The 26393-nt window shown below is 48.7% G+C and overlaps 1 protein-coding gene across 1 annotated transcript in view; it reads right to left on the minus strand.

The window, feature by feature from the left end:
- Positions 1-438: 438 nt before the first annotated feature.
- The window catches only part of LOC131284349 (uncharacterized), an 88810-nt gene continuing 62855 nt past the window's right edge, over positions 439-26393 (minus strand). The window contains exons 10-18 of the mRNA XM_058313205.1: positions 25944-26103; positions 20266-20499; positions 19909-20031; positions 18714-19404; positions 18124-18581; positions 16338-16463; positions 1361-1519; positions 696-1292; positions 439-620 (exon numbers count right to left, since the gene is read on the minus strand). Coding sequence (XP_058169188.1) covers positions 439-620; positions 696-1292; positions 1361-1519; positions 16338-16463; positions 18124-18581; positions 18714-19404; positions 19909-20031; positions 20266-20499; positions 25944-26103 — 2730 coding nt within the window. The remainder of the gene's footprint in view (positions 621-695; positions 1293-1360; positions 1520-16337; positions 16464-18123; positions 18582-18713; positions 19405-19908; positions 20032-20265; positions 20500-25943; positions 26104-26393) is intronic.

Consider the following 26393-nt stretch of genomic DNA (forward strand, 5'->3'; position numbering starts at 1 on the left):
GTTACCAGATCAGATCGCCGTTCACCTCTACGCGGTCGGTTAGGTACGTAACGGAACTAATCGGGAGCGGAAGTACGATTCCGTCTTTACCTCACACTACAAGGGTTGAAACAAAACCAGAACGACTGTTGCGATACGGATATGCTGGAGGGATATGCATGTGGTTGTTGTGAAAAAAGGGGATGCGAATGCTGAAGAGAGCTGTAACCAATTTCGTATGAACCCCCGCGTGGGAAGATATGGTTCCGGGTAGGAGGACGATATGCTGAGACTAGTTGCTCAAGGTGATACGTAGTAGGCGAGGTTCAGTCGTAGCTTGCTGAGGCTCTCTCGACAAGCACCGAGCAGGAGTGGACCGCTGCTGCAGGAAGAAACTCGGAAGCAGGATGAAGTGGACGATAACAAACGGAGGAACCGGAATGCACACTAGCGCTCTTTCTACACACAACTCTCCGGCCCGGGCAGCGTATCGGTGATGATGTGCTGCCGGTTCCGGTTCTTCGTCAGCGTCGCACCCACGTTGGACGAACCGGACGACGGTGAGGGCGCACTGCCAAAGTCGAGCAGATCCGTCACGAACTCCGAGCCCGAGTACCGGTACTCGGGGTTACCGGTGGTGCCTCCCATCCGGCCCACCGTGCCGCTGGTGGCCGTACCCGTACTCGGTGTGCCGCTGCTGCTGGCGCTGTTGAGACAGGATTGCTTCAGGTTGCTGCTACTGCTGCTGTGGCTCGCGTTGCGATAATCGAGTGGATTGCTGCTCGACAGCTCGACACCCGGCTGCTGGTACTCGCTGCCACCCATCCCGCTCGGTAATCGGCCGTAGCCCGCCGTCCCATCGCCCAGCGGGGAGCTTTTGTAGGCGTACGGATCGACCAGGGGTGGCGGATTGTGGTTGTACTGGAGCGCCGGTTGGTAATTCGGGTAGGGCTTCTCGTATTCGAGCAGCTCCGCCGAGTACTTGCTGGCGGTGCCGGTGGGTTGTTGTTGCTGCTGCTGCTGCTGCAGCAGACTGTAGCTGTTGGCCGTGTCCGCGGTACGCTTGAGGGTGCTCTGCCGGCTGGAAGGGGTTGATTTCTGCTGCGGTGGATCGTAGCCTTGGGTGGCGTAGACGGCGCCGCCCGGTTTGCCGCCTCCCATGTCCTTGATCGACTGCACGCTGGCCGAGCCCGTCTTCTGGGCGCTCAGGATGTCCGGTTGCTTCTCGACGCCCTGCTTGAGCGTGTAGGCGACGACGTACTTCTGCTGGCCCATACCCATCTCCAGCGGTGTCGTGACGGTGATGTCCATGCCTGCAATCGACACAATCAGTGAGGTTAATCGAGGGAGACGAACTCGTTGGAATCGTCATCGATCATACCGATGTGTTTCTCTTTGCCATCGCATAGGCCCGTCCCGTGGCCGTCCCGCTTTCGGCGGATTGCCAGCACGACGACGAGCAGGACCGCGATGCCGATGGTGAAAAGGGCTCCCGTCAGTAACGCCGCAATTGGGAGTATTGCAAAGCCGTCGGTGTCATCTGGAAAAAAGTAAATATAGACAAATTAGAATACCTCAAAAGGTTAAGATAGACAATTTCCAAAACGCATTGAAAATGGTTTCACGAACATTTGAAACTACAATGTTGTTTATTTAGCAGGGAGTATAATTTTCTTTTATCCATACACGCTTCTTCCCAACGCTAGGAAAAATAACAACAAACTTGAATCATATAATGCATCAGATCAATTTTGTTCTTTTTTAATTAAACAAATTTGGAACACTTTATAAACAGTTGCTATTAATGAACCAAGTTCGGTTTTGATCAATTTTGATTAATATTTTATGAAAAAATGAAGTAAAGGTATTTGCGTTGATAGATGTTTAGAACGGAACTGGTTTATTGACGACACCATGAAAACCGTATGAGAAAAGGAATGTCATAAAAGCAAACTAAAAGGAGTCGTAAAAGTAAACACAACTAATAGCATTTCAGTAACCATGTCACGATCAACTCAATTGTAGAATTTGGATGGATCGATGTTTGTTCGTCAAGTTTGGTTGTCAAATTATTCAAAAACAGATCCTTGAAATCGAGAATAGACAAGAGCTAATTGATAAACATCTACAACTTATCTACAGTAACTTTACTTAAAGATTAAGCTCAACGCTGATTCGAGTGATCGAAAAGCAGCTGTAGATCGCTTGAATGAAAGTTAAACTTTACAACATTGTTATTAAAATGCTATTAAATGGCAGCTTTGGAAAATATTTAGAACATGGACTAATTTGTTCGAAGTAACAACTTCAGAGGACATTGTTTCCCTAGCGAAGAAAGTTGAGAAGAGCTGGCGCGTTCAGTGATAACTGATTGTTTAAAATCATTCATCCAAACACCGGCAATTCCCGAATCAGTGGGAGAAACATTCTACACAAATCACAGCACCGGCAAGTGGCATACCTTGCAGCTTACCTAGCATACGCTCCCCCCGTCAAGACGGGGAGACGGTAAACCAAAACTAAGGAAGGAAGGAATGAATTGAAATGAATAAAACATGTCACCCGGTTGCATCCGCTCTCGGGGCACGGGCGGCATCACTTCATCTATTTATTATTATTGTGCACATGGCGGGTATGGTGAGCACATTTCCATTATGCACTTCAGACCGCCTGGGTTGAAGCTCGGTACCGTTTTTCGCCCACTCCCGTCCTCACCGCCCACCAGGCGCCTCCATTGGCAACCGAAGAAAACAATCGTTTGTCGCAAAGCAGCCGTTAAATCCTCGGCTCGTTTTCTCTTCTCCTTTGCCACCGTTGCCAGTGGTTTTAGTATACATACGTGGGTGTGTGAGGTGTGTGAAAAGCGTGGTGAAGTACACTCGTTCACCAAAACCAGTCGGTCTGTCTTTCCTCGTCTTCATCCGCAATCCCGAGCCGAGGTTGCGGAGCGTCGAAGCGTATGATAAATTCTTCATCGAGCGGCAAAAAGTGGCATGGGGTGTTTGGAGAGTCGCCTGGGGTAAGAAGTTTTACCAGATTTCCTTTCTCGTTTGATGGCCGGAACAACCCGGGTGCCGACACGGTTTTGGCCCACGCCAGTGTAAATCGGTTCCGGGGTACAAAGAGCACAAACAAACTAATAACTTAGCACCTTCAACCCTTGGGATGCATGTTTTTTTCTTCCTCGGGTGCGTTTTTTGTTCGTGTGTGCGCTTCAACTTACCGCACAGCTAACGAACGACGGTTTTGTTTGCTTTTGTTTTTGGCGTTTGTTTTCCCAATACCCAATTTCCCTTCCCAAAAACCGGGCGTCCGAGTTGGCTGGGAAATTTCCCGGTCCTCAAAAGGACGGTAACAAAAAGACGGATGCGAAGAGAAGAACGTTCGTTTGCAAATCCGGTTTTTGTGCGAGCTTCGGTTTGATTCCGGTTGAATTTGCTGCAAATGACGACTGGAAATTCGTTCGTTGAGTGTGTGCACCTTCGGTGTGTTCTCTTCGGGATGCGGGTTCTTCGAGCGAAACCCTTCTTACCAACCACTTTCCGCTAAAGCAGAATCAGTAGCGGCTCACATAATCCACACAAGGAGGTGAAAGGGAAATGCATGAACATCGGTTAACGGTTTCGGTGTCATAGCATAGTGGATGGCGAACGCAGGGGGAAACTGGTGCAAAATGCAGCCACTCGAAAACCCGGCCAGGGATCGGTCGTAGTGAAAGCACTTTGGAAAATGAAACAAAAACATCTTCCACCACCATCAAGTGCATACCTCCAGAGCGGCGAGCTCGGTGGTGATGGTCCTGTGGTGGGTTTTTGTTTTTCTTTGCATTCGCGGCTAAAGAAGGACGAAGGTTTTCCTTTCCATGGATGTTTGTGCTCGTGTGTGTGTGTGTGTATGTGTTTGTGTACATGCGGGTGATCCGGTGAAAGGTAAAAGCTCCGAATGAAAGTGGAAAGCTTCCAGCTCGATGGTGTCATTTGTCTGAGACAGCTTTCTCTCCGGTCCTCGGGGTCTCTTCCGGGCCCCCCACTCCCTCCGTACCATACTGGTTGAACGGAAATGGTTTGAATTTTATTGCCCACTAGCGCACCCATCTTCCACGTCCAGCTATACATTTTCCTGCTCCCCCCTGGTGATCCTCCGTTTTGTGGTTTATTTTTACGAGTAGAAAGCTGAAAAGAATTGTTCGGCCCGGGGCAAGGGTAAGGTAACGGAGGGAAGAAGCAGATGGTAGACTAAAGAAAACCCGTTGGAAAAAAAGGACAAGTTACAACGATCGGACGGAATTTTGGAGAATATGGCGCCCGGAGGAGAAAAAGATGGACACAGTTTGGAAAGATGGACACCGTCGGCGCAGAAGGGCGCAGAACCCGCTGCGGTAGCCAGATTTAAGCTTGATGAGTTTATCCTGCAAACGATGGCTGCAGGGAACGCTTTCCATCTTTCTCTCTTCCACCCCACCTCCGCCTCCCTCCGCCGTTTCGATGATGCTTAGCTCCCGCTTAGTAAACTATTTCCAAAGTGTAATACGGTCCCGCATTCGCCGGGCCGAGTGCTTGAGGTCGGTGCATTCCGACATAAACTTCGACGGTGCATCGACGGTTTTTCCGCTTCGCTTTTTCTGCTGACAAATCTCCCCCCCTCCCTCCCTCCCTTCTCACGTTCTTCGTTGAGTTTTTCTTTCGGTCTCCTTTGGCCGCCGACGGAAAGGATAAACCCGCATTGTATTTGTCAACGGTTTTATCCGCTTTGCTCGTTCTCTTTTTGTCCTGGGTTTGCGGTTGCAGTTCGTACGCTTGAAGCTGGGTTGTTTTTTTTCTTTGGTCAGTGTTTTTCTTTCAAGAACCCCCTTTTGTGTGTCTGTGTAGATGAGTGTACTTTTTATGGCAGCATCGAAATGGGCATCTCGATCGGTTAAAAGATACTGAAACCGAGGTTTTAGCTCCTACCTACTTAATGCACTTCACTATGGGTCGTCTGGTTGTGCATTTTTGAGCCGAATGAGCCGAATTTCAGATCGGCCAATCTTTAGTTCCAAGTGGGGATTATTTCCAAAACGAGCCTTATCTTCGAGTCGATGAATGTTAGCGCTATAAAATAATACAAGGAGGTGTCATTTCGATGAAATGGATCAGGCCTTTCGAGAGCAATAATATATAAAATATGTTCTTCTAGAAATGCATTAACTCTGTTTTGGTTTCACACACTTTAGGCAAGAGTTGTCTTTCGGTAAACAAAATCTTGTTCGAACATGCTTTGTTAATAACGTTCCATTGAAAACGATAATCAATCCAGCTTTTGAATGGATTGGCTGATTCCATGTCTGTTACATTTGCAAATTAATATTAATATTATTAACATAATTAGTTTTAGTAAGTAATATTTTGTACAGGTCATTGTTTTTGCTTGGAGAGGACAAGAACATTTCAATAATCGGTAAATGAATAATATCGGTAAATGAACCAAAGAATAGCAATCAATTATCTACAAACAGCAACAAAACTTTCAATACTTCATTTGCAATAGTATAAATTGTTCAATATACATGTAATGTTTGATATTTATATTCTGTTATCAAAAAGCGTCCAATGTAAGAAGCTCGAAAGCGAACTTATGCCCTAATGATCAAATTATGAGCAAACTATTCCACACTCTTTAGGAGAACAAAATCTTTCAGCTAAAACCTCTTTTGCGATTCATTATTTGTGCAGCCGAATGGAACGATGCCTTTTGTGTGAACTATACAATAATATACTTCTTTGCAACACGAACCGTGAAGCGCCGTTAGTGGCCTCAGTTCCACTCAATCTACAATGTATACGAGATCGCTTTTATTGTTCGTAAAATGGGAAATCTAACCAGTTTTTAAAGGAGTTTTCCACCCCCGATACAATACCCTTCCCTTCCATAATCAACACCGGAATGAAACACATCAGCTCGGCTTCCGATTTATATCTCACCGGCCGTTGAATTTTATTTCCCATACACATTTACCGCGCAGAACCTGTACGATTTCAGCATACAATAAACATAAAGGGCAGTTTCGAGATAGAAAAAGCACACTTGAAATCATTCGCCGGGGGTTGAAACTTTCAATGAGCGGGTGAAAGAAATCGGTCCCATGAATAGTCTGGCTGTTTCGTTAAAAATGGAAAAAGATCAACAGGAAACTGTGAAGTGGTAAGTTCCCCGAGCAGCAGGTTGGGAAAAATCAGTAAAATAGGATAAAAAGAAAACAAAGCTAAAGAAAGAAAATCACTAAAACATTCTTTGCATACGAGCACATTCTATTTTGTTCGTCGTAAAAACGAGCGAAAAAAAAACGAAAACAGTGAACCGGAGGGGCAAAAAATACACCACATTCAGCAGAATGGATAATGACGTTGGATATGCTGCTTTTATGCTCCCGTGGACACATGCGTTCAAGGATATTCATGGACCGACCCGAGGAAAGCAGGGGGAGGGAAAAGGGTACGCACCGGGCGGGACATTCGCACGATGTTTTGTGTGTCAGCAAGAACCTTTCGCAAAACCGGTTTGGTTCGTTCGCCACTTGACGCCCGGCCAGCCTCCGCCATCCCCGTGAACGTGGTACAAAAAAAAAAAAAAGGAAAAAGACTCCATCCCCCACCCACCGAGGGTGGGGTGCGATCGGCGTGCAGGGATGCGTTCTTTCGCAACAAACAACAACACGCTCGGCAAGGTCCCCCGAACCCAGCATTGTTTGCAGCATCAACAGCGAACGCTACTTTGGGTGGACGAGGAGTAGAAATACCGAAAATAAAAACGAAAAATTGTACTCAAGAAAATGCGACCAACAGCGGCGCGCCGAACCGTCCGGCACACCGCCCACCCCGCACCCTTTCGACTTGGTTGGTTTTGTGGTACGGGTGCAGTGGGTTTCGTGTGTTTTCCTCCTTCAAATTATTGATCCCACTTTTTACGACAACCCGTCAGCAAACCGGTCCGGGGTGCCCGGGTTGATATCCGCCGCCCGGTTTTCCGTATCGGACCAGTTTCCCAGCGGGTTTCGCCGGTCTCCGTTCCCTCCGGCAAAGGGAACGCGATCTACTATCGGCTTGCGTATTTCGATTGTGCTGACCGAAGCACATTTGCATATATGCAAAGTGTCGTTTTGCAGTACATGTGTTAAGAGTTTTCGTTTTTCCTTTTGCCGCTTTGCCGCCCGCTTTATCTGCACGCGCCCGTTGACCCGTTTTTATTCGTCGTATATTGTGCGATCTTTCCCGTTTCTCGTCGTGTTGCTGCGTCCTTGCAGCAACCCCCCGCCTTCGTGGGGGGGAGCCTTCAGGGAACCATCCTTTTGCCTTCGGGAAATGTGTGGGAACGGTTGCCGGAAGAAGACTGCCCTTTCGAGAGCGTTTCAAAGGTATACCAGCGAAAGGATACCGCTCGGGCGCTTCTTGCGTCGAGTATGTGTGTGTTTATATATGTTTCCCTATGCTTTTTTTTATACATTCTTCTCTATTTTATTCCCTTTTGCCATTCTCTTATCAAATGGCGCGGGTGTACGCCCGTTTCTTGCTATCTGGGGTTGTACTTTTCAGTGGGGATCGGAGGGACGGGGGGGTGAAAAACCGGGTTCGCTTCGAGCGAGGGTAAACACCGAAAAGTTGGTTCAATCGATCGGTGGGAATTGGACCATTTTTCCGATCGCTTGGTTTCGCTAAATAAACGATAAACGGTTTCCGTGGTGAGTGAAGCGGTGAGGGTGGAGTGGTTAAGGGGAGCTGAGAAATTTTCATCCCCCCCACTCGCAAGATCCAGAATCGATTCACTGAAGAAAACTCGCATTTTGGATGGTCGCCTTTTGAGGGGGGGGGGGGTGGACGAAGAATCCTTAACTAAGCCTCAAACTGAAGGCTAACAAAATACACTTGAGCGTAAGGGTACAGTCAAGGGTTAAAAATAACCCCGGAATGGTGGTTGAAAAAGCGGATGTTTGGAATTGTGGTTTGACGAGGGCTGTTTCAAGGTTTATTAAAATAAATATCGACAAACCCAAGCTTGGACCGTGCTTACCTCAAACCTTTATCCCAACGAAACCTTTCCTACGAGCAGCAGACAATCAATTGACCTCAAGGATGAAGCATCGTTCTAGGGCTGGGAGAGAAATGTCCCTGACCTAGTCACGGTGAGACATTTTACGGCATCACACTCCCCACAGCCCGGCGCAATAACCGTCTGACGAACACCTTCTCCCGGTTTGCTGGGAAAACTTTCGCCATCCGGCCACGAACCTCCCCACTCGAGGGAGAGTCCCGAGCCGGAACAAAGGAGCAACACCCCCGGGGACATCGGCAGCGTGCGGCAGATGGAGCGAATGGAGTCCATGATTGATAGCAAGGACTTCATCAATTGCCGGAAAAACCACATCGTACGGCCGACGCTAACGAGTGCGCTGAAAGTGGTCCCGCCAGCCTGGGAGGAATATAGTTCCAAAGGGAGGGGGTGAGTATGTTGGAAGAAAGGCAGCATTTTTCTCGGAAGGGAATGTTCCGTGCGGGAAGAACTACATTTGAGGCGCGGCTCTCGGAATCGGCTTTAGTGGCCTTACGAAAGATGAGTGGCTGGAAGTGGCCCGCTTTGCTGGTGGAAAACCCGGCCATCATGCAGACGAAGACGAGGAAAAGCTAGACACTAAATTATCGTAAAAAATTCTCACGCACCCTTCCCCTCCATCCATCAAAGTTTGATGGGCCGGATGTTGCATTGTGCTGAAGACGGTGTGTGTGTGTGTGAGCATAGAAACTTTTCTATCTTTTTTCCTCATTCTCAGGGCATGGTCACCTTACGTAGTCTCTCACCCATTAACATCCTCACATAATTCGGGTAAAAGGGGGCGAGACTTTGGTTTCGATTTTTCACACACACACACACACACACACATACACATACTGCCAAAGGCCAGTTCATTGTTGTCCGTCTGCGGAAGTGCTTGTGTGTATGTGTCTGTGTGTGGGCAGTAAATCGATCGCCATTAAAATTGATGATGATTATTTATCGTGTATGAAGAAAATCCATTTATTATAATGATACGGAAAATAAGGAAAAGCCTGCACCTCGCTGCCACCCTTCCCCGGGAAGGACGCTCGCCTCCGAGATGCGATCTCTGTGCATGTCGTGCACAGTGGTGGTGGTGGTGGTGGAAAAGTGGGTGACGTTGAAGCGAACGAGCCTGTTGCGGCGAACGAGGAGAAGAAAAACGTTCCGTCATTTATCACAATTTTGCCACGGATTTTCTCGCCCATGACCGCAAAACGGCCGGCACCCGCGCCACGTTTCGGATTGGGGTGGCCGTTTTGTCTCGGCGTGGGAGGCGGATGGATGCTGGAAAATGGGGGGGTGCGCTCGTACTCGATGCAGGTCCGCGCCCCGGGAACCAAACCGTTTGTCCCAGGCGATAAAGCGAGAACAAAGCCGCTCGAACGCTCGAATGAAGTGAAGTGCGCGCCAAGTGCGTGAACATCCTTAGCCCCGGGGCCTCGGTTTTCATCACTCACGGCACCTCCCCCCCCGGCCCCCTCCCATTCCATCACAACATCCGGCCCGTCGATGATGGGCTTCCGGTCTTGTTTACGATTGGAAGTGAAAATAAACAGCCGCCGCGGCGAATGAACCGTGGTTCCGTTCCGTTTGCGTTGGTTTCGTTACGCGCCGGCGGATTTACTGCGTTTGTACTCCGGGGTCGTTCGCACGTTCCCTCTGTCCTTTTCGCCGCGGGAAAGCGCCATGCGATCGAGGCACGCGAACGCGGTTGAATTTGTCGTGAGTTCGAGTTGGAAAGTGTTTATGTAGTATTTCTTGGGAAGAGTGGTAGAACAAATCCAACCAAAAAAAAAAAAAAAGGTAAAAGCGAAGTGTTACGAAGTGTTGTTAAGTGTTCAAAATGACAGACTCCTCGAGGAGTCGCGCTTTGGTACAGCCTCGCTCGGATCAGAACGATCGGATGCGTCTGGGGCCGAAAAGCGACGGATAAGAAAGTTGTACGGAAAGCAAACCTTCAGGGAACGGTGGTGGTGGTGGTCCAATGGGGAGCAGTAAATTTATTTCCGTTTTGCCGCATTCAATTACCGAAGCGATACGTTAGAGATGTTGCTTGCTTACTCTTTTTTGCCCCCGTCTCCCTCTTTTTTACGGAGCTTCACGAGTTTTTCGATCCTTGCGCTAAGCAAGCACGCACCGCCCGGCTTCAATCACTCCCAGGCTCTCTCTCTCTCGCTATTTCGCCCGTGTTCCGTGCAATCACGCAATTACGACCCTTCACCCCACCACCGCTTCCAGCTCATTGACGCTTTCCAGCCGCCGAAAACCCACAGCCACATGAATAAGTAATGAACCGCGCGGGAATTGAGAATGGATAAAGTTTTTATCCCACTCGGCCGAAAGATCATCGGGGGAACCCCCCCCCCCCCCCCTCGTTGGGGGGTGGTGCCACTCGGTCGATCCCTTTTATCCTCGTCTCGCTCCATTGACACCGTCATGCCGTTCCTTTGGTTGTCATTTGCGGGGACACTCCGCGAGGATTCGTCTGTGTGGCGGAGGCAGGGGCGCGCGCTTGTGGGTGGTGGTCTATAAAATGTAAAACTTTTTAATTGCAATATGGGGACCCATTGCGAGATTGGCGGAAACCAATTCCAATTGCAATAAAACTTTGCCTCCCATGGTTCAGCTCGCTTCCGCTACCCTCTGGTTGCGCTCGTCGCGTTCGGGCTGGATGAAGATTCTCCCGTGGATGGCAACTCGGAACTCGGATGCTGGAGCGAGGGAGGAGGGAAAGATTAGGTGGTGCAGTGGTTCCGGTTGGGAATTAGGGGACCGTTGATCCGCACGTGCATAAAAATTAACGCACCGATGGGTGACAAGTTTGTTTCGAGGCCCAATTTTCTGAAACGCCTCTCCCGGGGGTGGGTGTTTGTATGTGTATGTGGGTGTGCTCACAATGCACATCGATTGACACACGGACACGACAACCGGCACCCGGGCACGTTGTACTCTTATCGATTGGCCGGCAGGCTGCGTTGCGGACGGCTTGGATCGGGTCGGGTCGGGAGATTAGCGAGGTTTTTCGCTCGTGAAAAACTTCACTCAAGATGAAAGATAAATTCGTGTCAGTTGGAGTTTTTCGTACATGTTGGCCGGGTTTGCGTTGGCAGGGGAGTTGGCGAAGTATGTAACTGACGTGCGGGGGAAAAAAGTAAACATCCTTTTTCTTGTTTTTAAGGATCTGTAGTACAAACAGTTTGTTTTGGAACATGGTCAGAGGTTGAGCCATGAAGCGTCGGAAAGTTTTTACATCAACGTACGTTTGTGTAACGTAAAGGTCAGTGAATTATGGTACTCATCTTAAAGAACGCAGAGTTTAAATTTTTTGAAACAAAAATAAACCTGAAAAGAGGCACTGCTTTTGTTTTATCAAAATTGCGGCTATGTACCATGTAATAAGAAGCTTTAAAATTGTACATGTTCAAAATCTCATTGTTATTTTGAAGCTATGAAGAAGGAAAGTCGTTTACTGGTAACTAATTACAAACATATTTTTATTGTTTAAATCGGAGGCAAAGATGTCGAGGCGACCATTTGAAAAACAATTATGAGCTAATGAAGGTACCGGCTACGCTTTTCTAAGACCCTACAAAGGATCAATTTCAAGAGATGATAAATTGATATATTTTTAGCGTATTTAATAGAAAATTATGGTTAAAAAAATATGATTCCAAAAAGATGTTCCTATGAAATCTGTGTCTAAAGTGTTTTCTTTGAATAAAAAAAAGCAAAACTCTGACACAAGTTCTTACAACCGATACCGGGATGCTGAGAAAATCGACTGTCTTCAGCAATACGATTGGAATCGAAGCAAAAGACGATAGTACCAAGCATTTGATAGCGGTCTGGGCAAAGCCCTCTGCTAGAGAGGGTGCATCTTCGAAATTGCCTTTCCAGTGATAACATTTTCGCAGCACGAGGCTGTAAACGTGAGAAACATCCTCTGCCAGCGCTTGGCGGTGGGTCAATTTGTTAGCAGTTTGATTTGAGCCCCAAGACGCTGGGGGCTCGCTATTTTTCAATACCTCCCAAGACGGATAGACACCGCGAGCCCCCACTAGCCCGTGCGCTGGTTGATCCGACCCGAGTGGCATCGGGATATAAATAACTAACCATTACCGGGCCGGTAAACTAAACTCCCAGCAACTGCCGGTTCTTCCCAACCACCGTTACAGCGCTGGAAGAGAAATCGCATTTTCTAGCGATCGATTCACTTGCTCATTTCGCGTTCCCCGGGAGAGCATTTGAAGATTCATTTCTAACGATTAAATAAATCACCTCGTTATAGTAGTGTGTAGCGGTTTGCCGAGCGGGGCGTTCGTTACTTTTCCGATCATCGTGAAAGGTTCTCAAAGCCTGCTATAATATTCCATCGCAATGACAACGGAAAGCTTCCTCTGAATCGTTCGCTGGAAAAGCTAACCGAAAGCCACACAAGGATCAGTGGTGGATTGAACAAGGAAATGTGGAACAGAATGAATGGTGTTTGTGTGTGTGTGTGAGTGGATGAGGGTGTCCAATAAAAACAGCCCACTCATACATCGAGCAAAAGCAACGATTTTTTTCCGTTCTCCAACAAATGCGCTATTCAATATTTTTCCCCGCTTCCATTTATCTTATTGAAAACTACTTCATGAAAAATGCTACCCACCCAGCGCTGCAAGAAGCTACGACCCGGCAAGTAGTTCCCGCATTTCCGTTGCATATCTGCACCAAAAGCATAAAGCATCCGAGCAGAGCCGCATCGAGCTGGTGTGCAGCTGTTTGTGGTGAATCCGTCGCTTCCGAGTTCACACTTTAGCGCCCGCAGCTCGAAAAGAACAACCTAAAAATCGGCCCACGCCGATCCCGGTTCCCTGCTTCCATCGTGTGGCCTGGTTTTTCCACTCCAAGCGGGGGGGTTAGTGGTACCGATTCGCGGGGTCAGCATGCCGGGCTTCAAGCCAAACCGTTTTCGTTTTCGGTTTGGTTTTAGCCGGTGGGTGATTTAAAGCTTGGTGAAGCCACGGGCAGACCGCGTTTAAAGTGATCCGGTTTAAAGGATCCACCACCAACCAGTGGGTTTGTGTATGTATGTGTATCTGTCGAAGCTAGAGCAGTCGGTGTCTTCCGTTCACGATTGAACGATCTTCGGTGCGAGCTAACGGAGCGATTGATTGATTATTCATGAATAGGTGATGAACGAACTAACCAGATGTTGTTGAGTGGGCTTTGCGCTATGAGCAGTCTGCCGAAACGCTCGGAACGGCGGATGATGGGATGACGATAACAACAACAAAAGATAGAGAAAAAAAAGTCTCAATGAAAAAGATACCAGCACAAGGCTCGCGAGACGGAAAAACTGGAGAAAAACAAGCGCTCCATTCAATGGCTTTCCTGCTAAAACCAACTTGACATCGGCCTGCGTGGCATGAATCGGTTCCCAGGCGCTCGTTATCGGTGGTTCGCTTAATTCTCCACAATTCCGCCGATGCGCACGACGACGATGGTTGCCGGAAAACGTTCTCTATATTCCAAACAAGTGGAAAGATCGAAGGCGAAGGGAGGGAGAAAAATCCAAATGCTGCCCAAACATAGAAAAACTCCGGATGATCTGGTATCCGCCTGAGTCTACGAGAAACTTTTCATCTTTGACCATCGCCGGAGGGTCCTGCCACATCCGGGCACTCTTTGCTTTGCCCTCTCTCCCCCAGTTCTCCAATCCTCCCCCATTTCTGGAGTGCTGGAGTGTCCGGGACCATTAGGGAAAAATTGAACGGTCTGTTTATTCCGGCCGAATTTAGGCGACTGGCTGCTGACAAAATGTGCGCATCGTAGAAAGTTTGTCCCCGTCCATGCCATGGGTCGAGGGCACCATTCCTGCTCCCCTGCTTCCAACCTTATTTTCCCCTCGATCGATTTGATGTGCGGCCTGCACCATAATAAACACCCGTCGGAAAGAGCGAACCCCTCGGTGATGAGGTTGCCATGAGCGACTGGGCGCCTCCATCACGTTTCGCCCCACCCACTTACACCCACTTGGAGTGGAGCGCTGGTGCGAGGGTGTGCTGGGCACATCATCGGAAAATTTGTTTACATCGTTAGGGAAAGTGAGTGATAACTTTTCTCACCATCATCTCGATCTCCCGCTTTGCGATGGACGGTGGGCACGCGAAGGGTCACACGTGACAACGCCGACGACCAGTCGCACGAGCCAGCGACATGGGGATCGGAGAAATAAAACACGTTGCAATGGCCAAAGTTGGGGCGCAAAATTACGAAAACATTCTATTTGATGTTCTGCTCGACGAGTAGAAAAGAACGCTGCCGGTGGGGAGAGAGAGAGAGAGAGTGAAGAAGTTTTCCTAGCACGGCCGGGCGGAGGACAACAGATGAGAATGTTAGGGGGTGGGGGGGACAGAAAAGAAAACAAGCAGTCCCGGAGACAGAAAAGCAAAAAACGAAACAGAAAAAAAACCCAGAAACTTTTCTACCTTCCTGTCTGCTAGCTTGTTGCTTTTTGCTGTTGCAAAAACTCAACTCCTACGCAGAGGAAAACAACGCAAACGTAGGGGAGAGAAAATAGACAAAAAAAAAACAAAAAAATCGGTGAGAAAAAGTAATGCAAACAAGTTTATTTTGCGAACAACCAAATTGCGACGATAAATGAATTGTGTGAGCAGAACGCAAACTTTCCTACGAACGGTAGATTCTAGCCCGAAGTGTGTCTTAATGAGATGGTGTTGTAAATTTCACTCGACTCGGTGTTTGTTTCGATGATTTGGACTTCGAAAAACCGTCGTTATGTAATTCTCGGCCACTAATTGTCATTTGTCCGGGGGTGGCGTCAATGCTCGTAGACTGATGGAAAGTTTCACATCACAAGTTTCAACTGCAGACACAATGGGACAGGAAACTGGGAATTTCACCACTGAAAAATGGCGAGCGCTTTGCCGAACAAGAGGAAAACACGCTCGAACACACGCGGTACCGTTTCACCTTCGTCGGGCCGTGGGAACAATGAACGACCGACATTGAAATAAAAATAAATGATGGTAATTTTTGAACTTTCACACCGTCCACATCTTTCCACATGTGCATCCGTGTATGGGTGCCGTTCCATTGATGTGTCCATCGGAGAGTTGATTTTTTCTACCAACCCTGGCGCAAAAGTAACGTTAACTGGTTTTCCACCCTGCGGCTACGAGTGTGTGGGAGCTTTTCCCACGGGAACGGCGCCCACCCAAGGCTGTACGGGGACGTGCGTGGGAAGGACGGCGTGGTGACGGGAGATAGAGTCCCGTATCCGGGAGGTAACGTGGTAATAATCGGAAGAATGCAGCAACAAAAAACGCGGCTCTGGAAAGTCTCTGGTGGAAAATGATGCTAATGGAAGCCGCCCGCTCGGCTCGGAAGGGTGGTGTAAAGGAAACAAAAAACACACCCCCTGCCCCACGGGCACCTTCCGCACCCACGCACCCTCGGTTGACCTCCCGTGGCTCTGGTTTATCTTTGCGACTGTTTATTAAATTTACGGAAAATTAGTTTTAATGTGAAAAGATTACCCTCGGCCCGGCCCGGAATCTGGTGTCTGTTTTCCTTTACTGTGAACCTTTCACGGGGCGGCTAGTTGGCGGCCCCTTTACGCTGCCGGACAGTGTTGCTCGCCCCGTGCCCTCGCTCTCGGGCCCCGATGCGCTTGAGCTAGAATGGAGTTCAGTTTAGAATTTCTTTCTTTCTCCCCGACCGATCTTCCCGGATGGCGAAGATAGTGGAAGTGGAAAGAAACCAAAATAACAAAAAGTGCTAGAAAGATGGTCGCAGAAAGCAGTTTGATAAGGAAAATAGCTTTGTCTTGATGCCGCCAAGTAATCCAATAACTTCCAGTGGAGCAGCAAATCGACAGCAAAAAATAGCCGGGAGAAAAACGCTGCCCAGTCGGGGGGGGGCTTGGCGGGTTGGATAGGAAAGAAATTTATAACAGTTCACAGGTTACGAAGGTAGCGGTGTTCGTTTATTTTTATGTTTGATTTGACTCCCCCGGACCGCCGGCAAGCACCACTTGGACGGCCCACTGGACCCGAAAGGGCTGTTGTTGGGAAAACTTTGCGCATTTGCCCGTACGCTTCGCTGGAGTGGTGTCTCTGGTCACCAAAACGGACGGGAAAAAAAAAATAAAACAACCAACTCCTTTTTCCGATTGGCACCGTTACCCGTTCGGACTCGCACCGGCCAGCACAACCGTTTTCCCGAACGGCCGGTGGAAAGACGGGAAAACACAATCAAGATACTGAAAATTGCGGACAACTTACCGGTCCTTTTTTCAGCTTCATTAATTGCTATATCCTCCAGGATCGTCGGCTCGGAACGACCTTTCTGATTCACGCTGTACGCTATCAGGTGCAGAGTGGGTGTGTAGGATTCGCTGGGGATTAGTTCTGTGGAGAGAGAGAGACAACAAAAAAACGTAAGAAACACACAACAGAGCGATACACAAATAGAGGAGTGAAAGATGAAGAGCCTAGTGGAGATAAAAGAACTCGAAGCGCCCCACCAGAGGGGATTCAGGTGAAAAGCCTTACAAATTTCACAGTATCACTTGAGACATCTTGGAGCATGTCGGAGCACTCCGCAAAATTATGCCAGCAAAAGCAGGTTGCTCATTAAAAGATGAAGCACTACGAGCAAGTGGCATTGGCCGGGAAATAGATTGATGGTGATACCCGGTGGAGTTTAGGCCTTACGGAGAATAGGGGGGTTTTTTTTGCCTTGTTTTGCTTTGGGGTATCATCTACATGCGGTGAGTTACAAATTATACCAAGCAATAATATTCTACGAACTACGGTAATCAGAGCACGGTGGATTCGTTTAACAATTTACCATACTTGGAAAAAGGTTTTAGTATCCATTTTCTTTAACTGGAATGCATCTAGAAATGGTAATTGTTACCGTTTGATCTTTTAACACCTCGTTGTCCGGGCGATTTTAAAATTTTATCATTCTCCTGTCTCATCTTTTCTCGTGCTCTTTTTCTTTCCCCATTTGCTAACTAGCGTACAAAGGAAACTTTTATACTTATTAAAAAAAATAAAATACTTTGTAATAACAACAAACTGTATTTGTTTACATAGAACTGTCATTTCTCCAGTATAGTGTGATTGTCTATCAATCAGTAGATAACGTCTCCACTGTGGAGACTTCGGGCGACAGGGTGTTAACATTTTAAATAGAAAATACGTTCATCAGGGGGACTGCAGAAAATACGTTAAAATTAAGGGAAACCCCTAGTTCATGGTATTGTCAGTACAGTCTATTTAGCCTGACGGTGGCTGGAATGAAAACTTGTTACTATGTGGATTATTATTTTCGCTTTGGAGTGATTTTACTACTTTATTTAGTCACATTAGAGTCGGTGCATACACTCTCAAATACGAGTTGTTTTAATGTTCTATGTTTACGATTGGTTTCAAAATAGTTTTACACCGTGGTAACTTGCATACCTGGATAAAAGTGTATGTGACTATTATGATTTCTAATGTTTTGTATTTTATATTCGGATTCCAACACAAATAATATTTTGGACTAATTTTGTGTAAGCTATTCTCATCTTTACCGTATTTGTTTGTGCAATGTCTGATGTTTTCAAAAATTATGAAAGTTACTCCAAAACTCCAAAGTTTTAAATAAGATGAGATAAGTTGATAAAAAAGTATCTTGCATTGAATATTGCTCGTAGATCAATAAATAAAAGAAGGAATTTAATTATTTTTCTACCGAAGTATATGATTAAATAAGTGAAAAAAGTTTGGTTGAACGTTTTTGTTAATCAGACTTTGTACTTTTATGTATTTTGCAATATAAAACAATTTTTAATGGTTGAATTCCCTCCAGAGAACTAACACTGTCAATGGAATTTTCAAATGATTTCTGTTACATTGTTGTTTTACTCGTGGCACCTGATTTCATTTCCATTTTCCCGCCCAAAACTCCAGCTTTATATGTATTAACCGTACCGGCCCTGCAGCTCTAATCGTGGACCTAATACGGCCATTGCGTCAAGCATTAAAACATTAAACAATTAGCTGTTGGCGCACTCACCGGTCAGGTCGATGCGGAAGAGCGGCACGTCGTTAAGGGCACTTGTGATATTGAGGCGCAGTTTGCGCGTCCGGGAGTCGTAGGCTTCGAGAAAAAAGTGCTGCGGCAGCCCGCCGTCGTACCCGGCGACACACTCCAGCTCCATCATGATGGGACCGCCACCGTTGTCGGCGGCTCCACTCCCCGAACCGGGCGCGGAACCATCGACGAAGAGGTGCTGCTGTTGCTGATGATGATGATGATGCTGCCCGGTGCCACCGGTGGAGTAGGACCCCGAGGAGTAGGGCGAAGGCCCCGATTGGTACCGTATCGCTTTCGATCTTAATTGCGATGCAATTGGCGACGGTGCAGTGGATGCCGTGGTGGTGCGATAATTATTTCCCCCTCGGCCACGCCGACCCTCGTCGATCGGGCGGTCACGTTGATTGCTGCCGACGCCGCCCGGGAGGCTATCGTTGCTGAAAGTTTCATCATCATCAAATGGGGTTCTATTTATTTCATTTGCTAGGTTTTCATTAAACCGTGGTTTTTCTTTTTCTCCCGTCCTTCGACCGAGCGAAGGCTCTCCGGCCGGGTGATGTTCTACTTACCGTGCGTCATCGCTGGCAGCGTACCGTCGGAGTCGATTGCCGCGCTGCTGGCCGGCCGGATCGTCCCCGGTGGCGGACGACGCTAGCACGGCCGCCGAACCGCCTTCCCCGAGCAGCACGGCCGTGGCCGTGTTAAGCAGATTCATCCGACTGTTTCGCTCCTCACTGTTGCTGCTGCTGCTGGGCGAGTTTCTGCTGGCGGGAGGAATTTTCCCACTCGCTCGTCGACGTTGCTGCTCCGGCACGAGCGGTGGAATCGCCTTTGATCCGCTCGCGAGCCCCTCCACCGGGTCGAGCCCCTCGTCCGCGGTCAGCCGGGCCAGGTCGGAGTCGCGGCCGGGCGGAAAACCACCACCGGCTGCGGTTCGGTTGAATGTCCGCCGGCCCGGCGTGGACGATGGATTTTTCTGATTAAATTTTGTTACATTCCGCCGGCCGGTGGCGGTGGCGGCGGTGTTGGTGGCGGTGCTGGGCACGTTCCGATCTTTAACGAATTGTGGCCCAACGTAATTAGTGTCCCGATAGTGCTGACCGGCCCGGCTGCCGGTCGGTTCGCCCGCGTAGTACGAGTAGGCGGAACCGGCTGACGCTGCAGAAGTCGTGTTTGGCGTGCCGTGCGGGCCGTGATTTCCCGGCGGCAGCAGGGTCGAGTACGGGCGCAGCGTGCAGTTGCGCAGCGGGGACGGTTTGGCTGGGGTGAAAAATTGAAGAAAACGGAACGAAATGTGAGACGCCATTTTTTTGTTTTGGTGCGCATTGACATTCGACGCCGGTACGAATTCTTTTCCGTCCCGGCGCAAATGGATCTCCACCCAATCTCATTAGGACGACGAGTGAGTCGATTCGTGGGTTTTTTTTGCTCGCCCTCGCTCTTGGATCAAGGCGGAACATTCTTCTTTCGGGGCGAAATCTGCGCTGTCAATCAACAGGATCTTGTTATACTAATGAAGAAACGTGACGAGGGACATTTCCGGAGATCTTCGACGGCCGTTCTTTGTTTGCCACTGCAGCCAGCGTTTTTGATTTGTTACAACAGTTAATTTGCAGAAACATTTCTGAGCAGACCGAGTCTACGGGTCTTATTTTAAGACTTAATTCGATTTGGGATTTCCAGCGTTGAAGTAACGAATTGTTTTCTGCCAACGGACTCGAGAAATGCAGTGCGGTAAATAAAAATGGTCATGTTTCTGCTTACCTGCCGGCACGACTTGGAACAGGCACGGTTCCTTCTGCTTCCCGATCGAGTTCTTCGCCCAGCAGGCCAGCGTACCGTACTCCCGTTCACTTTTCGGCGTGTACAGCAGCTCGTAGATGGTTTCTGCACGGAACGACAAACGAAAACAAAACACGAAACCACATAAATCCCGGGACCCGAATCGGAGCAACATTCAATCAACGATCGGTGACCGTTTCCACTGTGTGTGTGTTTTCTGGTGCGGATAGGGAAAATAATCCACATTGGGGCCGTTGTCTTGATCTCTCGACGACCCGGTCCGGTCCCGCCGGTATGTATGTGTGTGTGTGTGTGAGCCGAATCTTTGACGTGACTTACCCGAATTATCCTCGTCGGCATCGTAGCGCGACTGGGTGATACCCTCCGTCGAGTGGAACTCCTGCAGCAGGTTGAACTGGCCGCTGGCCACCTCGAACCGCTCGCCGCTGTTGGAAAAGTTCCAATCAAAGGACACGTCCAGCGGATCGGCCGCTACGTGACACGGCACCGGAACCGTTTCGTCCAGCGATGCACCGACGATCATGATGCTGCTTGATATGCAAACCGGCGCAACTGGGGGAAGGGAGAGAACGGTGTGGGAAAACTACAATGAAACTGAACTGACTGCGACTCCGAGCAACCAACAAGTGCGGTGCCAAACCGCAGTGAACAGTGTGTGTGTGTGTTGCACTCCGACACGGCACCAGTGCCGAAAAACCAGCGGTTTAATTTATTCATTTTTATTCATACTCTCATGCTTTGCGGCTTGGGACCCCGAATGAAATGGGGATGAACGTGAAGGCCAAGGGAGAGGGGGAAATTCGTAAGACCGAACGGACGACAAACTTACGAAAGGATTTAGAGGGCTTGCGGAAGGATAACAACGGACTAGTAATGTTTGTACAAGTCTTTCTTTTTTTTTCTCTCTCCCTCAAACACACCCAAGACTACGATGCAGAGTAAATGTAGGGCATGCCGGGCGTGGGTGGAACGGTGGGGTTGAAAACGCAACTCGACGCAGTGTGTTAAAGTGAATTTTACGATTATGAATAACACTCCGGCGGATAGGCGGGAAGGCTGCGCAGTAAGCTGTCCTTAGGGGGAAAATGGATGTTTCTTCCCGGAGGTTCTCTTGGGCGTTTTGGATTTGCGTAAAACCCCCAACGTCACCCTTTCTACCACCAAAGCTACCCCATAGCGGGGGGATGAAGGGCTGTTGCTTGCAAGACGAAGACGAAGTCATACCTCCACCGATTTTAGTTTCATTTGCTGTAAAAGGTTCTCGGAACCCGTTTTCTTTTTTAGTGCCCGAATGCGTTGTCACTGAGATAACAGGCGAAAGTAAAAAAAAACGACTCGGAGCGAGAGAGCGATACATTAAAAAAAGAAGAAGTTAAATATCCTTAAAAGAACAGAGTCATGTAATGTTGCGGTAAAGGCTCGGATGGAAAACTTTCCTTAAACCAGCTGGGAGGTAAGAAAAAAATAAAATCCAAGCAAGCCCAAACGCCCAGCTGCAGCAAAACACTTCACCAGAACAGGGCAAACTCCACTGACAGTCGCGCCTTCTGGTTGCGTTCTCTCCCCCCCCCCCCCCTCTCTTCCACCACCACCACCCCGACCTCCTCCTGGGGGACAATGACAATGGGCAATGATGTTGTTTTGGGTAAAAGGGCTCAAAATTAAAATTTTGCACCAGTTCACCCTGCTCCTCTCCCTCCCCTGCTCTCGCCACACTTCAAGGTAACATCCGGTCGGGGAGCCGGCATTCCGAGGAAGAAGCTGAGCGAAACCCCAAAAGTACAGGGACCGCGAACGCGGAAGTACGCTCCGAAACAGAATGTTTTACAATTAAAAGTGAAATTCGCGTCGTGGTTGATATTTATGGTGTTCGTGTACCCGGGGTTTGTGTTTTGTGCCGACGGAATGGCCGACTTGCCGTTGGTAGTGCTGCTCCAGCTGCTAATGGGCTGCCGTCGGGTGGGGGGTTTTGCCAGGCGGGGAGGGTGGGAATGTTCTCCGAAGGCCCAAACCTCCGGGCGGGATGGTGTGGTTTTTGTCGGTTTGGTTTAATTTTCTCAAAAGGAACTGGCACCGACCGTGTCGGTGCAGGGAGCCGTCCGAGGTTGCAGCTTGCCCGGACAAGTGGGAAATACTACACACACATACACACACACACACACCCGAGCTCGACTCTACCGGATGTGGTGCAACGTTAAAATGGCAGTTTCTGTTCCGTTTGCGCGTTCGTGAGTACGCGCTGTTTTGCGCTGGGTTGGCCACTCTTCTGTTCGGTCGTTGCATGCGACACCGTACTGAGCATTATGTGAATCAAAGTAATGACGTTAAAACTTATCAAGGAGACGGGTGTGAATTGTCTTAATAATTTGATAAGCAAATTAGAGGAATTAAGGGTGCCCCCGGTTAGCCTTGTAATGGATTTATTCCTCGTCGTTTTATGTGACTGCAACTCGTGCACGGGATGAGGTTTGTGTCCCGGTGACAAACGACTGTAAACGTCGTCACGCGACAATCAGCTTGGCGTCAAATTTTTCGCTTCGGAGTCTTGGCTCGAGTTGGAAAAGATGGAGTACTTAAAACGGAGACGTCCCACGGGACACGGGCAGCCATGTTTACTTCATTATGGCCGAGATAACTTTGGCCAAGGAAGCTCCAAGTTTCCAAGCTAAACAACACTCGATTGGCCCGTGCGGAGTATATATCATGCCCAATTTCGGGATCGGTAGCTAAAGTTGGTCCAGCGCAGGATACTCCTCGTCGTAAGGCGTAACCCATGGTCTAGCTAATTACTCTCACCGGAGTTGCGGATGCAGCCTAACTTTGTGTAGCTCAAGAGTGGACCGTGAGTATGTCTAAATGTGTGTGTGTGTATTTTTGTGGTTTCCCGAAGTGGCATGAACTTACGGTTTACTTCAATTCTTGAACAACTGCCGCAACAACACACTCACCAGGGCGAGCGAGGGCTTGAAGTTGAAGAAGTCCCGGGGCCCAGTGGGGTTTAGCAGGACTCTAACAAATGTACAAACTTTCCTACGCTTCCCTACGCGCTAGAGCCACTCGAGGACCGCACTCCCAGGACATGTGCAACCTGCAGAGAGCGAGTTAGTGCGACCTCTCAGACCTCTCTGCACGGGGTTCTGGCAAAACCCGAAGCCGAGGTTTTTACACTGCGATGGAAGTTTCCCCGGGACCAGCGACCCCGGGTGTCATCATCACGGCAACAGCTGGCAACTTTGGCAACGACGTGAGATGCCCCCATCAGCTGAAACTCGGTCGGTGGGGTTCAAAGGGCAACAAAGCGTTTCCCTTTCTTGTTTTTTTTAATTTAGTTATGATTGGTCGTACGCTGGGGAGTGTGTTTTCCGTCGTTATCCGTAACCCGGTGCGATTAGAAGTTGTTTACGAGCAATGAGAGGTTGGAAACGGTTATGCTTTTCTAGTAACATGTAAGAAGTTACAGTGCCGGATTGTCACCGACTCCACGTACGGTTGAGGGTGACCGAGTTCCGACGGCAACCGTAGTGACTGGCAACAATTTATAAACGTTACATTTTGTGCTACGTTACGCCGCACTTGACTGTTAAGGTGTGAGGGAACTCAGAAGTTTATCCATGAAATGTATGGACTAACGAAGCTTTATAATTTAAAGTTTCCTTTACACATTTTCAAACTTGGTTAGCATTAGGATCTAGGATCTAAAACTGTACATACACAACCAAGACAGTGACGTTATTCAAATTTAACTTTGATTTCGAACCGTACTTTCAACAAAGCCAAATAACTTTATCAAAAACATATACATTTCTTATGTTAAATAGATGCCGCAATTGGAAGTTTTGATTTGGTTGGATAATATTGTTCCAAACGTATACGACAATACATTTGATTATCATGGGCGAACAAAGTAATCAGGAAAAACAAAAGAAAATAAAACACACATTAAACCATCCAACACCGGGCACGTCGAAACAGTTTCGAAATAAAACCCGCACCCCTGCGTCGGCATCCAAGGGAAACTAAAGCTCCTTTGTGGCTTCCCAAAAGCCAGCCATGTCTGATGTTATTTCGTTCGCCGAGCGCTGGGCGGTTTGTCGGTGAAGTTGCCGAATGAAATGCGAACGGGTGTGTGTGTGTGGGTGGCATTAATTATTATTTCGTTATTAAGTTTTATAGCATGGCCCCGGTGGCCCCGGGGGCGAGTTCTTCTTGTCCCGCGCGGCAAACACGACACGCCTCGGATGTGGGTCGTGAGCATTGTCAGCTCATTAGTAGGAATGTTTTCCCGGCCGGCGCACTCGAACATCAGCGCGCTCGCAGAACGATACCGCTTGGTAGTGTGCACGAACCATCGACAGCATTTATCTTTATGGCAACTTGTCGCCGTGGCGAAATCAAAGTGCGCTCGGCGTCGGGCGGAGGTGGTTTTGTGAATTTGTCGCCCGTCTTTATCTGGAGACGTTAGACGTTACTATGGGTTGATTAGAGTAGTTTTATGCCACTTTTGGATGGTCGCCTTCAAAAACACCGCCTGTTAAAAAGGACATTCGGGCAACGGGAAGCTCTCGGCATGCAAAGGAAGACCGGAAAGAGTTAAAAACAAAATGGATACGATGAATAGGTGGCGAATGGTACGTATCACATTCACGAGGTATATGGTAGCCCATTTTAATTTGGTTCTTTCAGGAACGTTGCGCCAGACGTGGCCACCTTTGATGTCTGGCGCTGACGCTCTGCCCAATTGAGACGCTTTCATTCCCATTTCCCCGTATTGTGACAGTTTTTCACATCAATTTACGACTATGGGCAAACTTTTCCGCAAGCGCCGCACGGAAGGCAAGTAGTAAACCGGCTCGCAAAACTGGCTTCCACAGGGACGGGGACCCTGGTCCGAATGACTTTGATCTGCCGTTTGATGTGCCGGCCCGGAGACAGTGCCGGCTGTTTTAATTAGTATATTAAACCCGGCCCCCCTCCGGCCACCCGGCTGCAATCAATAGCCCCTCCAAACAAGGGTGGAGGGTAAAACTTTGTATCGTACCGGCGCGCCCAAGGCGGATGCGTCTGTCTCATGTCCCGTTTTGGGAGCTTATTAGATGCCTCTTGAATGGCTCCCCATTTTCTCGGGTACAGTGGAAAATTTGCAAAAGTTCACCCTTCCCCTCCCCGTCCCACCATCTCCCTCTCCCCTTCCGATCGGATCAAAACTGGAAAACATATCCATGCCAACGATCGGCGTGATGCTGCCTGTTCTCCTATGGGCGCTGTTTTGGCTTTCTTTGGAAACCGTAGACCCTCGTGGCCGGCACGAATCCTTTCACAGTAATGACGGGGTTTCCGAAGTGACAGGGCAAACGTGTGTGTGTGTGTGTCGCTGCGCGCTGAAGGATTTCGTTGGGTTTGTTGTTCGTTGTTTTTTAATTTTTTTTTACGTTCGGTCTAGGAAGAAAAGCTACAGCTGAAAGTTCCCGTTTTTCCGAGAAGACGATCCGGAGATAGCAATCTGCTGAATGGGAAAATGGGTGAACACCACCCGGCATTGTGAACTATCCCATCCCGGTTGCCTTCAGCGTACGGCTCATCAGCGCCAGAACAAACCGACTCAATGGGAAGCTGTCACTTTTCCCTCTTTATCATTCCTCGCCATCAGCCGAGCTCATTCTGTGCGTTTGTGTGTGTGTGTGTGTGTGTTGATACCGAACGCTTTTCCTTTCGAAACGAAGCGTGCAACAAAGTGTGCCTCATTACAGGCGTGTAATGATTATGGCAATTGCCACACCGACTGATACGGCACGCGCACGACTGTTGATGTGCAGCGCCCGAAAGGCTTTACATTTTCCTCCGGACGAACTTGCGGCGGTTTTTATGCCCGCCCAGGGAGAGAGAGGGAGAGAAAACGAGAGTGCTGCCGCTTTTCTTGCCCTGGAAAACTCGACGTCAAACGTGCGATACACGATGGGTGGATTAAGCTTTATTTTCTTCGCCTCAGCGGTACTTACAGTGGATCTTGAGGGCGACCGGTTCGCTCTGGGTTTCCCCGCGGTCGTTAGCGGCGGCGCAGGCATAGCTGCCGGAATCGAACCGGCCGACGTGCTGCAGCACCAGCGAGCGGGTTGAGATGATGACTCCCGAAGTAACGTTCTGCGTCACCGGTTGGCCCTGAGATTGGGCGCGATAGGGAAGCGGCCGAGAGTGCGATTTTCAGGTAAGCACCGGCAGTTGGGTTCATGATTACAGCAGTGTATTGAGGTGATGAGTATGTACCAACGGGGTCGTCACGTTCCATATCGATGGTTTTTGAAGTTTGACACGATGTGGAGTCGATGTAGCGAAGGAAGGATGAATTCACGCCCGGATTTGATGAGGCGTGCACGAATTTAATTATTCCAGTACGATTGAGAGAGAAAGAATAGGGAAGAAATGTTTCGTTAGTAAATGTGAAAATTGGC

The sequence above is a fragment of the Anopheles ziemanni genome, chromosome 3 (genome assembly GCF_943734765.1).
Source record: "Anopheles ziemanni chromosome 3, idAnoZiCoDA_A2_x.2, whole genome shotgun sequence".
NCBI classification, from domain to species: domain Eukaryota; kingdom Metazoa; phylum Arthropoda; class Insecta; order Diptera; family Culicidae; genus Anopheles; species Anopheles ziemanni.